We start from the raw sequence: 15482 nt of genomic DNA, 5'->3' as shown, positions 1-15482 counted from the left end.
ATAACAATTAAATAACATTCATTTTATTGAGATGTTTATATAAGAACTGAGAAAACAATTCTTCATTACCGTTATAAAAGCAGGAGAGAAAGTGCTGAGTTTCTGAAACAGAGTCATCTTTCTCTATTCCCTGTCTTCCCTTAGGCCATGTGTGCTGGTGGTGTGATCATCAATTAAAAAACTTAGTTACAGGGGAAATAAAGACCAGGGTGTAACAAGAATACTGCTGAGGCTTGTAATGAAAAGCAAGCTAAGAAAAAAAGGAAGTAATTATTTTCAATTACATTACATTTTATGCAATATCAAAAAACTCCCATTACATTTTGCATAACATGAGAAAAAGCTCTTTGATCTATGAATGGGCTCATCCAACAGCCATTCACATCACTCCTGTCTTTGAAGGGAGAATAGCAATCAATGATCAAGAAGGAAAGTGCAAGTCACAAAAGGCATGAAATCTTACTTTTTCATCATCGTCAGTAAATGGAGCGCCTTCAGGAATCTTATTTATGGCTTGGGCCACGCCAATGATCTCACCATCACTGCTTCGGATAGGCATGCACAACAGTGATTTTGTCTTATATCCAGTTAGCTTGTCAATTTCATCATTGAATCTTCGATCCTAAAATAAGGCAAAGAAAGCATTAACTACCTGTGAATTGCTGTTAGGAAGGAGGAGAGAGAAGCGTATTTCTGTATACGACGCTTTAGCACTGGGAATTTCCCCATGGGTTGTTAATCACAGTAACAAGTTTTAATTTGTCTTTAATTCACTAAGAGGACATAAATAATAATAAATTGCCACCATATCATAAATTAAGGAAGAGACTTTAAACCCAACTACCGAGTGTTTTTAAGGAAACCCCACTATGTGCTATTTACTAAAATATGTTATTTCGCAAAGACAACTGAATATGAAATATCATATGAGAAAAATATAAGAAAGATATATTAAACCCTGTGGGAAAATATTTGGAAAAGAACTACTCTATTTCTGTTTAAATGACCCTGTGAATAAAGAACCTAGGAGTTCATAATGTATTTCAAAATACTCCAAAAAGTGGGGAGGGGGAGGAGATAAAAGGCTTCTCTACAGAATGCCAGCTAAAAAACTTAGAAGGAATGATAAAATTAGGTAACATGTATTTTGCAATTACCAATATGATTATGTTTACAGGGAAGGGTCATCAGTGGATGCTAGTACCACTGAGCAAAAGTTATCACTAAACAGAATATTCACATAGTCTCTTATTACGAAGGCAAAAGGAGTCTTCCCAATGAAGGGACCTGGTGGACACCACCCTAACCAAGTACAGGCAGTTCCCGGGTTATGACCAAGATAGATAGGTTCTATGGGTTTGTTCTTGAGTTGAATGTGTATGTAAGTCAGAACAGGCAAATTTATCTATTGCCTGTAATAGCTTCCATTCTTAAGTGCCAGTTGTACGTCAGTGAGATGTTTAAAACTCAGGGACTCCTTGTAAGCAAACTTAGCATCACCATTAATAAGATAAAAGAACATCACGTGTGATGCAATGGAAGGATGTGATATCACCAAGAACAGGAAGTGGTTTTGTCCAGTGTGTAACATGAATCTAATCAGTCAGGAAAAGAAGATTATGAAACAAACAGATTACTGGTCCTTCTGTCAGAAGCTCAACCTTGGGTTCTCCATAAATATCAGTATCGTGAGAGACAAAAAAATTTTCAAATAAAAACAAAATAAAGCTATGGGAGTTGCACTGGTTTAAAGAAAACTTAAGAACCTGAAATCTAAATGAAGTATGTGACCCTTTGCTGTAAATTATAAGCATTCCACAAGGGATGCTTTGGGAGCAGCAGTTGAAGAATGTTAGATCATATCAAAGCATCAATATAAACTTTCTCAGGTGTGATAGTGGTGTTGTTGCAATTATGCAGGAGAATGTCCTCATTTTTAGGATATATACGTCAGAGTATCAGGGGGGTGAAACCTCACAATACCTTAAACCTACTTTCAAGTGAAAACAATAAAGGAAGGAAGAAGGAAGGGAGGAAGGAAGGAAGGAGAGGGTAACAGGGACTAAAAATACTGGAAGGAAAATGATAAAGTGGATCCAGGCTGATGATAAACTATTTCAAGCCATGGATTAGAATGAGGCTTTTCCCTATGCCCTCCATACCCCATCCCCACTAAAGGAGTCTTAAAAAATAAAAACAAAGCTCTGCTGCCTAAGCTATGCTAAGCTATGCTAAGCTATGCTAAGCTATGCTATGCTAAGCTATGCTATGCTATGCTACACTACACTAAGCTAAGCTAAGCTATGCTATGCTATGCTATGCTACACTAAGCTATGCTATGCTATGCTATGCTATTCTCTACTATACATAATATTGCTACAGTTCTGGACTTTATGTAAGGATATCTCTTGGCTGTGGACATGGTGAAAGCCTCAAAACCAAAAAAATACTACAACTAGCTACCTCCTGGCCTTCTGACTAGGTTTGTAGTATCTCCAATATCAACAACAGAAGTCCTTAAATGTCACCACAAGGCCCATGGAGGAGTACCCTAAACCCTCAGTTGGGGGGTGGGGGGACAGAGGCCAAACAGAGAGAGGGAAATTGAAACCCAAACAAAATCAAATCTCCTGCTCAAAATAAGCATGCAACCAAACTTTCAGGAAATACTAATTTGATTAGTTTTTTTCTATTCCTTGAGGAACCATTATGTGTTGGGCTCTGGGCTAGAAAACACAGCAGGAAGCAAAAAAGCTTCATCCTTGCCTTCATAGAACTTGCAATCTAGTAGGCAAGGCAGACAACGTGTAAATGTAAAATGATACATTACGGAGAGTGGTACGGAGGAAAAGAACAAGGTCGGGGAGAGATTTAATAGGAGGGATCTATTTTAATGGGGATTAAGGAAGTTCTCTCTGAACACAGAGCAAGTAAGCTGAGATAGATTTGCCAAGCAAAGACTGGTGAAAAGAACTTTCCAGGAACACAGAACCGTGCATACGAAGGTCCTGAGCAGGGGAAATCTCAGTGAGTTCCAAAAACTCAAGAGCATAGGGAGCCAAAGGGAGAATAGAAGGGGAGGCAGGGGCCAAATGGCACCAGGCCTCTGAGCCTGGAAGGAGTTGCATTGAATCCTTAGTGGACAACCATGGAAGATCTTGAAAAATACGAATGGCTTTGGATATTTAGCATTCTCTGAAATTATCTTACAAGTTTACTGTTCTCCCCTCAACTAGAATATAAAATCAAAGGCAGCAGAGATTTTGTCTCTCTTATTTACTGCTTCATCTTATTATATGGTAAGTACTCAATAATATTTTTTGAATAATTTATTTTTCTGAAGATTATAATGTAGTTACATAAAATACAGAAAAGTTGTTTTCTAAAAGTTGGCCCTAAGGCTCCACATCTCACGCTCCCTGGTGAATATTTACCAGGGAGATACTTTCGCACATACACAGTAGAGAGGTGTGCAAATGTTCACGGCAACATCAATTACAAAATTTTAAACTGCAAAACTGCTTGAATATTGATCAAGAAAAAGTAAAGGAATTATGATCTCTTGACTTGCTGAACAATACAAATGTCAAATGTATTGTACTCTTCCATGTAAAAAGCTACATGAAGCAAATATAGTACAATGTTGACATTTTTATAAACTCAGAGTGCCCCCTCTTATCTAAATGTTTGAAATATTTTATTTAAAAAAAATAAGATTATTATTTAAAAATTAAGAATTTTTGGAGGGTGATATAGGGTTGAAATAGGAGAGACCACTTGGGAAATTTCACTGGTGCAGGTGAGGCATGAGAGTGGTCTGAGTTAACAAAAAAGGTAATGGCTAGGCAGGAGGCTCATGCCTGTAATCCTAGCACACTCTGGGAGGTCAAGGCGGGAAGAGGCCTTGAGCTCAGGAGTTGGAGATCAGCCTGAGCAAGAGCAAGACTCCATGTCTACTAAAAATAGAAAAATGTAGCTGGGCACTGTGCCCCAAAACCAGATAGATAGATAGATAGATAGATAGATAGATAGATAGATAGATAGATAGATGGTGTATAGATATAAATAATTGATTTTTTAATTTCAGGAAAAGGACTTGGAATTGAAAGTAAAGATTGTTTAGGTAAAGATTGTAACTTTGCCTAATAACTTCTAGGCTGAAGATCTTTACAAGTTCACCACACTCACCAGCAGACTTCACAGAAGGCCAAATAAGGAGGAAACAGGACTAATACGGTGGAAACATTGTGCTTTGGTTTGCTACTGGTTTTGAATAGAAAAGGAACAAATGCCTCTAGGACAATAATGAAATATCACACAGAGAATGGTGTCCAATTTTTATTCATCTCCCTTAGGATAAAAGAACAAGAAGAGATTTCTAACAAATTAAGGCAAGGTGAGGTTGTTAAGATCTGGAATGAGTTTCTTGTGATTGTAGTAGATTCTTTTTGCTCTGAGTATTTTTTATGGCATTGTGCTTTTTCTAGGTCAGATACTTTAAGTAATATTGTGCTTGGAAAGTGCAGGGATCTTCTCGGTTCCTTTTGTACAGAACCATTTTTTTTTTTATTTTGCATATAACACTCAGCAATGATTTTTAACATTTAAAAAGACAAAGTCATAAGGCCAAAAGCAATCTTTACTTTCAGGAAAGGAACTCACCCCTGCCCCCTACATAGAGAACAATAATTTGATACATTTCTAAACCAGGATCTTATACTTGCAGGCGAGTACAAGATCCTGGGTTAGAACGTATCCAATTCCTGAATTGAACGTGATGCCATAGAGCACTTGCAGAAAACGGATCCCTATCCCCAAGATCCACTAAGAAAGCCAAGCTCTGCAGTCTGAGCATTCATGTCTTTGAGGAAAGAGCTATAGTCACTACTCTGGAAAATTCCAGACAGCCCCACCAGGACATATTTCAGAGGCGCATTAAGAAGCCTCAGAGCAAAAAGAAAACCATCTCCTCTTTGCACTTTCTCAGAGAAACCACGCAAGGAACTATACTCCCTCAGGCCAGAGCTGCCAGAGTTAAGAATCTTATCCAGGTCTGTGGCACAGAAGGGTCACCTGTATCCCATGTGCCTCATCCCCTCTATATTTAAGGAGTCTCTCCCCAATACTTAATGGTAAAATTTTCAATTACTTATGATTATGCCAACAGCTAGTCCTGACCACTATTTGACTTATAAGAACATTTTTGTTGGTGGTGATTTTTGTTTGTTTTAAGAGAGAGAGACAAGCTTTTGCTCTGCCACCCAGGCCAGAATACAGTAGCCAGAACCTAGCTCACTGCAGCCTCCAAATCCTGGGTTTACACAATCTTCCTTCTTCAGCCTCCTGAATATCTGGCATTACAGGCATGCACCACCATGCCTAGCTAATTTTTTTAATTTCTTGCAGAGATGAGGTCTCATTGTATTGCCCAGGCTGGTCTCTAACTTCTGGCTCAAATGATCCTCCTCATTCAGCCTCCAAAGTGCTGAGATTATAGATATCTAAGAATGTCCATATGATGGTAGTTATGTTTCCAGAATATACAGGTGAAGAAATATGTACAGATAAATGCCTCTCTTGATTCCATGACACTGTCAAATAAACTTAGATTAGAATTCTAAATTATAAGTATAAATCATACAAAAAATTATAAAGAAATTACAGAGAAAAAGTGGTACACGACATGCATGTATGTACAGTATTTTTTCATCTCTTCAGTGAACAGACACTCAGCTGTGCATAGGAGTAGAACAGTGGTAGGCAACCCTTGCTAACTCTGAAATCACAATGTGAAGCTTAAGGAAAGCGATGCGTTAGCCCCACTCTGACCAATTAAATCATAATCTGTGGGGAGAGGGGCCTCAAGTGGATTGGACTTATTCATCAGGGTTAAGAACCCCTGAATTAGGCATCACCTGTGGCTCAAGGAGTAGGGGACCGGCCCCCCATACCAGAGGTAGTGGATTCAAACCTGGCCCCAGCCAAAAACTGCAAAAAAAGAACCACTGAATTATAGGATCACTCAATAAATCTAAGGCCTCTGAGGTCTGGAGAGAACAGATTATAAACCATGCTTTAGAACTTTCAGAACAAGTTTTTAAGTTTTTGTTTTGTTTTATTTTGTTATATTTTCCAAATGCTTTTCTCAAAGCCTTAATGAACTGGGCAAGCATACCTTTCTTAATACCTTACTAACCCATTTCCCCAAAGAAAGGTTTGGAGACAAAGTTCAGTCCCACATTTTATCTATATCCTCTTTCAAATACCTTATGGAGTTATGATGTAGAGGAGCTAATGGAAATATAAATGAATCATCTATTGAAATTCAAACCAATAGATTGCCAAATTCTCCAAAGCTCAAAAATAAATTGCTTTTATTGGGACATCAATTAGTAAAACTCATTTAATTCCAGTTCATAAAAGGATCTCCTTACATTTAGAATTTACCATTAGACATTACTTATTTTCTAGAAAATGCTTGGTAGGCTAAGCGCTTGAAAATTTTGATTAGTCTCTAATGACTTGAAATGTACTATTCTGCCTTCCTCCATAGAAAGAACAACCAATTGTTGTGAATTAATGGAAGGCTTGAGATTATATTACGTGAAAACAAAGACACAGCATATAGTAACTAAATAGCTAATGCTCTGGGCCTCCCAATTCGATACTTGCTGAGGAAAAGTACAAAAGTACCACGTGGTTCTTAATATGTACTTGCAGAATGTCATTACAGTAAACAAAAATCTTGTCTTTCTGAATCCTTTCCCTAAGAACAGGTAGAGTTCTGAATAGCACAAAATATAGTAGAATCTCCACAGTTGACCATCTCCCTACATTGACTACATCCTAACCTAATTTTCATAGACTGGACATGTACCACATGTATGTATCAGTACAGCAGGCCTAGTTTCTTATGTAGAACACTTCCATATGTTGACCAGCTTGTTACAGTCCCCTGGGTGGTCCACTTACAAGAGTTTTACTGTATTACCAAAATGCATTTATGTTTTTGAAGTTTTACTCCTATGGACTTACAGGGATATGATTGGTGGTAATGCAGATTGTATATTTGCACAAGTCAGTTCTAGCTGGTAAAAGTTTAATGGGTACATATTCATTTAAGTCTTTCAAACTGAATTAATCATGAAAGGTCACTATAAAATAACTTAATATGAGGTCTGAAATCGTTATACTGTGTCGTTTGGCAGATTATCCCTTTCTCAAGCAATGTTGCTGAAGTAAACTTTGTTCACTGAACTTATTCACCATTCTCTCCTTCTTGGTAGGCACTTTTCTTTGGTTCTTTCTTGTTATCATCTTGGCTATTGCTATTTCTCTTTCATACAAAAAATACAAATACAGTAGAACCTCTGTAAATTGGCCACACTAGGAACTTTAACAAACTGATCAACATACACAGGTGGTCAACATAAGGAACGAGGCCTTGTGAACTGAAACATACATGTGGTGCATGTCCAGTCAATGAAAATTAGATAAACTTAAGGAGGTGGTCAGTGTAGTGAGTTGGTCAACTATGGAGGTTCTACCGTATAAATCTCAAGGCAAAATACACAGGAAAATGGAAGAATCACAGCACAGTTGAAATCAAAGTGCTAATGAGGTAGTAAAAAAGAAAATGATGAGGTCTTAAACTATGTTAATAGACAGCACAGACAACTATTACAGATATATTCTAGGTGTGCAGATATATTGTACACATATGTGAAGTTAAAATGTGATGTGATGCCATGCTCTGTAAGCTTTATAGACGTGTAATGAAAATGTCTTCAGAAAAGGCCAGTACCTGAAGAGAGAGCTATTAGAAGGATCAGCTATCCAGAAGGTACCTATCTTCCTGGCACAATGGGACCATCCAAGAACTGCAATGAATCAGGGAAATGAGACCCTACGGTGAAACAAGGAAGGCCAAGCAGTCTGCAAATATGGATGAGGGAATGGTCAGCAAGAAGCTGTGATTCAGATACTGAACAGTCAGGAACCAGGGAATACAAGGCAAGCCAAGGTCAAGACAGTGATGCATAAAAGCCCAGGTCCAAGACAGGAATACAGAGGTAAGAGTCACACACTGGAGACTTGGTCTCATCCATTTTTTAAACTCTAACAAGGACTGCCTTCACCAGAGTCCTTTTGATTTCTTTCCACAATTGAAATAACCTGAAAAATGGGCCAAAATTGTAGCTGATTTATGGGCAGCTATTTCAATCAGGTCCTGATCTTCCCCTCACGTATGGCAAATATCATAATTTCTGGTATTATAGTATATAAGTTATATTTTAGTGACTTTTTCACTCAGGTTTTTTGTTTGTTTGTTTTTTAGAGACTGAGTCTCACTTTGTGAGGCTGTGGCATCACAGCTCACAGCAACCTCTAGCTCTTGGGCTTAGGCAATTCTGTTGCCTCAGCCTCCCGAGTAGCTGGGACTACAGGTGCTCGCCACAACGCCTGACAATTTTTTGGTTGCAGTTTGGCCGGGGCAGGGTTCGAACCTGTCACCGTGGGTATATGGGGCCAGTGCCCTACTCACTGAGCCACAGGCACCCTTCCCTCAGGTTGTAATATGCAGAAGTTACTATTCCTATTTGACAAAAGTTTAATGTTAAAAAGTAATTTTTCAAGTTTTAAAAGTTTTAAAACATTTCTAAACACATCTTAAAATGACATGTGTTTTTTAAAATGTTTTAAATCATTCTTTCTTTTTGGAAAGAACATGATGATAAAAATACAGTGATTACCTGATATTAAAATTTATTTTAAAGCCATAATAATTCAAACGGTAGGATACATTCTGCAAATAGAAAAATTGGTGAAAGAGAATCGAAAGCCATATACCATATGCCTATATATGGAAAAAGTTTATAGAAATGAAAGCATTTAATTTCAATTATAAGAGCATTGTTTCAAACCAGTCAAAAAATAATGTTCAATGAGTTACATATTTGGGGGAAAAAGTCAGATCCATATCTCACATCATACATCTAAATTAATTTAAGCAGAATAAGGGTGGAAAAGTGGGAACCAAATCGTAGCTAGGAACTAAATTGTGGCTAGGAACTGTTCCCCGGTGGGAAGATACATAGTAAGGAGTTCCTGGTGACCTTTAACTGACCTAGAGCTCATTACAAATCAGCATAGTATGGGTGGAGGATTCTGGGGAAAAGGCATGCTTAGAGAAGGAAACTTGTTGTATAGCCAACCTATTACGTATCCTGTTAGGGAATCATAAACCCAACCTGTCTCACCCCAAAGGCAGGAAGTGGCAAACAATCCAGCCAGGAGGAAGGCAGGACGAACTAGTGAGGATATAAAAGGTGGTGTGTGCTCAGACTTCAGGGTGTTTTTCCACTCATGGAGACTGATCCATTCCTTTCTCCCCAAAACTTGATGCCATTTTGTGTAGCTTCCTTCCTCACTCTCACTTTGTTAGCTTCTCCCTTTCTCTTGTAATAAAAGTGTTTGTCTGGGATTGCTCTGTATCTGTAATCACTCAGCCATTGGCTTAACATGGTACCAGGATTCATTCTTGACACTGGAAGCCGGAGACCAGGCAACATCCAGAGAGACCTAAAAATTAGTATGTGAAAATTTAAAACTACAATAATTACAGTTGTAGTAATTAATACAAAAACAATAATTATAGTTTTTCTATAAAATTGGTAAAGATTTAAAATATAAGATGTCTGTAACTAGCTTTATTGAAAGTTTTGGTGAAATATCTACTTTTATATACTGCTGGTGAGAACTCAAATTAGTAAAATTTATATGAAGGACAATTTGGCAATAAGTAACAAAAGCCCTCAAAATTTTATACTCTTTAATATCGTAATTTCATTTCTAGGAATTTATAATAAGGAAACATTGAAAGATACCTAAATAATTCAGCAGGAAATTGATTATATTATTCTATATCCACAGTACCACTAAAAATATGTTACAGGTTATTATTTTACATGTTCTAAGTGGTATCATTATAACATGAGAAACCAACATGAAGAAAAGTCATTTAGAAAGCAGTCAAATTAGCATAGATTCAGAACTGTCCTCTGAAGATAGACGTCATTAGACTACTGGAGTGCCAGTAAAAGACATAGGCAAGATATACCAGTTGATAGCCATAAAGATGGAGATGGGTCAATATTCATAAATAATATAAATTTATGAAAAACAGACTCTGTAGCACTCTACACTATTAGCAACTATTAGCAGGATATAAGTGGATCTAACCCAGGAGCAGTCTAAAGAGCCCTGATAATTTTTAGCCATTGTTGTCCTGGCTAGAAAATTCTTTATTATAAAAGATGCAATTGAACTGCTATACGAATGCCAAAGACTCTTGATGGTGCTGTCTGACATCATAGAGAACAAAGAATAGAAAGGTTGCCAAGATAGATAGTTGGGCAATGTTCTGATATGTGGATTTTTGAGAGGATTTTTCAACCCTCTCAAACTCTGGCCCTCTCCATATTTCAATGTTAAACATCACCTTTTATGTGTTACAGCTTAGCTTATAGCACGTATAATGCTGGAAACCATCCTGATTTGCCAAAAGGATGAATATTGCCAACTAAAAACTAGTAGCCTGATACTGGTTTCTGAAAATAAATAAATAAATGAACTTTTAAACCAGTAGGTACAAGTTTGGAAGAGTATGATATAAACAAGTCTTCCAGCCACAGTAATGTGTTCAAGCACAAAAAGTCCAGGGCAGAAAAAAATCAGGCAACTTCCAGTGGGAAAAGGACTCCGAAGCAGCACGATGCTGTTTTCCACTGACCTTGCAGGTGGATCCCTGGGTCTGGTTGATTCCACACACTTTCCCCTCACCATGTAAGTCCCTATGTTCCTGAAGCCTTTCTTCCCCAATCCTAGGAGATGCTGTCCATTTCATTGGCTTGGGCTGTGAATAAGTGACAGTGCTGAGAGTACTTGGACTACACAGAGAAGTTAATATGGTCATGTGTTTCATAAAGAAATTGGATGTGAATCTGTAGCTTTCCAGTGGTGGGAGTGACATATGGAATCAAAGTGCTTAGGTCATTCAGAGGATGGGCCACATCAGCAGGAATTATAAGCAAATAGTCTGGATGGACACAGTGTGGGCTCAGCATCCAGGGTGCACTTTCCTTAAATAAAGCACCACGGTGCTTTGTAGGAAATATTGGTAAGTAGGAGCCCTCTAGCCAGAGATACTGGAGAACTGAGTCAGCATGTTTTGTGGTGGCCTCACCTAAGTTATTCTACTTCAAATAGAGCTGGCTAGCCCCTCTTGGAACTGTTCTGTGTGCTGCCTTGTTCCGGAGCATTTCCTTGGCCACCTGGCAGAATGCTGCAGTGGCCCTTTTATGAACTAGAACAAACACTTGGAGAAGTCAGCTAATTAGACTAAGACCATTCATCATCTTTTCAGGTTTGGGTTTTACTGGGTTAGAAAGATTTGACATATCATCTAGCCCTCACTCTTGTAGAAATAACAGGGTCAGGAACCACGCTATAAATTTCAATTCATTTCTGAGATATTTCAATAAAATGAGCAATTAATGTAACCAGCTGGAATTCTTCAGTTTAGGATCTGAGCAGCATGTAGCAACAGAAGCAGCAGAAACTGCAACAGGCCCTGAGCTGCCCATGTGAGATTCCCACATATTCCTTCAGACAGACTTCCAATATCTCCTGAAATTCTAACTTAAAAACCTCATATTGTCCCAGACCCTTCACTTGAGTAAGATTATTTTATGGATATCATTGGGTATCATCATTCCCACCATAGATCGCCCACCAACATGCTTATGTATATGTACACATCTGGTTCTCTGCACCCAATGACAAGAGATTTCATATGACTGGTTCCATGGTTGACATGGAATGTTTATGAAATTGACCAAAAGCTAGGTCCCCAAACTAGCCAATTAAAAATTACCCTGTCAAATAACCGCTACCAGGTAGCAAATATGCACTTTAGTTAAAAACCATAATGAAATCATTACTAGTGAAACCAGATATTTAAAAATTCAGAATACATTTCTAAATAAACCATCAATCAAAAAATTAGAATGGAATTTATAAAATGCTTTTATTATTAAGAAAAACTATTTCTAAATATTTGTAAAAATATCAGCATGATTGTACATTATGTATCAAAGCTGGGAAAGAGTTTAAAAAGTTCTTAAAAGTTCAGTCTTAGACACAATTATAAGAGGGACTTTACCTGACAAATGCAAGCAGTGTAACCTGGTTCTTTGTACCCTCAATGATTCCCCAACAATAAAAAAAAAAAAAGAAAGAAGGAAAAAATAAATAAATAAAGTTTGATCTAGTAGTAGCATTACCAAAAAAAAAAAGGAAAAAAGAAAAGCTTAATTTAAATGACCATCCAACCATAAGAAGTTAGAAAAAAATGAACAGCAAAATAAATTCAAGAAAATGGAATAATAATACAAGCAAAAGTTAAGGAAAAAGGAAGCAAACATATAAGACAGAGAACTGTTAGTGTTTCAATGTCTGTTTCCTCTGAAACTCATACTGAAATTCAATTACCATTAAGATGGTATTGGGAGGTGGGACCTTTAAGAACTGTTTAGGTCAGGAGAGTTCTGCCCTCATGAAAGGACTAAGGCCTTTATCTCAAGAGTTCATTATTGTGGGAGTGAGTTTGCCCTTTGTCCTTTCACCATGTGGTGCCTTCCACCATGTTATGATGCAGCAAGACCATCTTGATCTTGGACTCTCTACCCCCAAGAACTGCAAATGAATAAATATCTGTTTATTATAAGTTACCCTGTCAGTAGTATTCTATTATAGCAGCACAAAAATATAAAAATCTCTAGAGAGAATTCTTTCTCGAGAAGGATAAAAGAGTGAGGCATTAAATTTTTTAAAATCAAGGAAGAAAAAGGAGTAAAACCAGAGCTGGTGTAGTTAGCTGGTGTAGTTGAAAAGTTAGATGAAATAGATACATACAAGCTAACCAAAAACATCTTTTTGAAAATACGAAGCATCCTAGAAGCTTTAAGAATATTAAATCAGTTGTTTAAAAGATTCCTGTTAAATACACACACACACACACATTTCCAGAAAATTCTACCAAACCTCTAATCATTGGGTGATTACAAGTTATATAAAATATTCCACACAATGTAAAAAGAAGGATCGTTTCCTCAATTCATCTGTGTCTGGCTCTTTTGAAACCAAACAAGAATAAGAAAAAGAATATACAGGGCAGTCTCACTTATGAATGAGTATAGACCTTATAAACAAAATTCGGGGGCAGAGGGGTTTTGAGACAGTCTCATTCTGTCGCCCTGAGTAGAGTCCTGTGCTGTCACAGCTCACAGCTACCTCAAACTCCTGGGCTCAAGTGATTTTTTGGCCTCAGCTTTCTGAGTAGCTGGGACTACAGGAAACCACCACAGCGCCCAGCAATTTTTTCTATTTTTAGTAGAGATGGGGTCTCCCTCTTACTCAGGCTGGTCTCAAACTCCTAAGCTTAAGCAAGCCACCTCCCATGGCCTCAAGACTAATATATTTATGAAACATATCAGACAATACATAAAAATGAAAACTTATTATGACTGAGTTGGTGTTTCCTAAGGATGTAAGATTGGTTTAATATGAGAAGATCAATTAAAGTAATTCACCACATTAACAGCATAAGGTGAAAGAAACTCATATTTCAATAGAGGCAGAAAAATTTGATATAATTCTGCATCCATTTGTGATTTTAAAAATAATCCCTAAGCAAACTAGGAATAGAGGGAAGCTTTCTTAACCAAATAAAAAATTTGATATAATTCTGCATCCATTTGTGATTTTAAAAATATTCCCTTAGAAACTGGGAATAGAGGGGAGCTTTCTTAACCAAATAAAAGGCATCTCAAAAAACTCACAGAAACCTAATACCTAAAGATTAAACTTTGAAAGCATTTTCTCTAAGGTCAATTGCAAGATAAGCATGCTTGTCATAATTAATCTTATTCTACATTGAGATAGAGGTCTTTTTCTTGTCTCTTTGCCATGCGGGAGACAAGAAAAAGACCTCTATCTCAAATAAAAGGTAAAAGATTATAAAGAAAGAAACAAAACATTTCTTATTTGCAAATGATGATTATTTACACAGAAAACTTTAAGCCACAGATAAAAAACTTTAATGAGTTGTTAGAGTCCAAATTAATTCACAAAGTATACTGCATTTCTAGATACCCACAATTGACTAAAAATGTAATTAAAATAGTACACTATTTAAGACAGCAATGAACATTTTTAAATATCTAAAATAAGGTATAACAAAAAAGTGTAATATTTTATAATGAAACTAAAAAGTATATTAGAAGACATTAAAGAAGATTAAATAAAAAGAAAAATATATTGTATTATTGGGTGGGCAGAATGAATATCATAAATCAGTTAATTCTCTCCAAAGTGACCTATAACTTCAGTACAATTCCAATTAAAATAGTACCAAGTATGAAGGTTGGGGAGAAGATTTACCCTACTACATATAAATACTTTCTATAAGTTACAGAAATTAAGGCAGTGTCATAGTGATACAGGAATAGAGTAATGGCCTAATTAAAAAATCCCATATGTATACGAAAATGGATTTATGACAAAGCAGTCATTACAGATCATTAAAAAAGGTGAACTATTCATTAAATGACCCCAGATCAATTGTTTATTCAAATAGAAAAAAAAGGGAATTGTATTCATGTCCTACACACTAACACAAAAATGAATTACAATTAAATACTTAATATGATATCCAAATTGTAAAATTTCCCAAAGACATATAGAAGAATATTTTCCTCTATACCGTAAGTGTTTCTTTAGCAAGAACCAAAGAAAAACAAAGTAAAATTCAATAAGATCAATACCTTAAGTTGTATCAAATTAAGAACTTGGTTTGTCATTAAGAGTGAAAAGCCAGCAATAGAAAAGGAAGATATCTTCAATGAATATAACCAACTGGGAGACTGCTGTTCAGATCATATATAAAGAGCTCCAATAAATCAATAAGAAAAAAAAGCAAACTCAATAGGAAAAATGGGCAAATGGCACGAACCAGTAATTCACAAGAAGAAGAAATATAAACAATGCAAACACATAAAAAGATAGCTGGGGAAACATTCACAGGGTTAAGCCCAGAACATTCCCACTTTCCTGTCATATGCAGAGCCATATGCAGGCTCTTCTTTTCTTGTCTAGGAGATAAATGTGGGCCCTGTCCATGGACCATGTGGCCATAGGGAGAATCAGCTTCGTAGGGAAAGCCACAGTTGTGCCCTGATGGCTGTGGTGGTGCTGGCCCTGTACATACCTTGAAAAGGAAGATATGACAGAACAAGATCATCAAGATGAACAGCAGATAACTAAGAAATGACTAGTTAAGAGTCTTCTATCATGAGAATGTGATGCCAAAATTCCAGGAGACCTGTAACATTTTGTACACAGCGGCATTATTTATAATACTA

The 15482-nt window shown here is 36.8% G+C and overlaps 1 protein-coding gene across 1 annotated transcript in view; it reads right to left on the bottom strand.

Moving 5' to 3' along the window:
• The window catches only part of PDE11A (phosphodiesterase 11A), a 393899-nt gene that overhangs the window by 349183 nt on the left and 29234 nt on the right, over nt 1-15482 (bottom strand). Inside the window, exon 2 of the mRNA XM_012806178.2 lies at nt 464-622. Within this exon, the coding sequence (XP_012661632.1) occupies nt 464-622 (159 nt within the window). The remainder of the gene's footprint in view (nt 1-463; nt 623-15482) is intronic.

This window comes from Otolemur garnettii, unplaced genomic scaffold, assembly GCF_000181295.1.
Source record: "Otolemur garnettii isolate 467f Iridium unplaced genomic scaffold, OtoGar3 scaffold00048, whole genome shotgun sequence".
Classification (NCBI taxonomy): Eukaryota; Metazoa; Chordata; class Mammalia; order Primates; family Galagidae; genus Otolemur; species Otolemur garnettii.
Note: the sequence above shows the minus strand (reverse complement) of the source record. Positions and strands in the feature narration are given on the sequence as shown.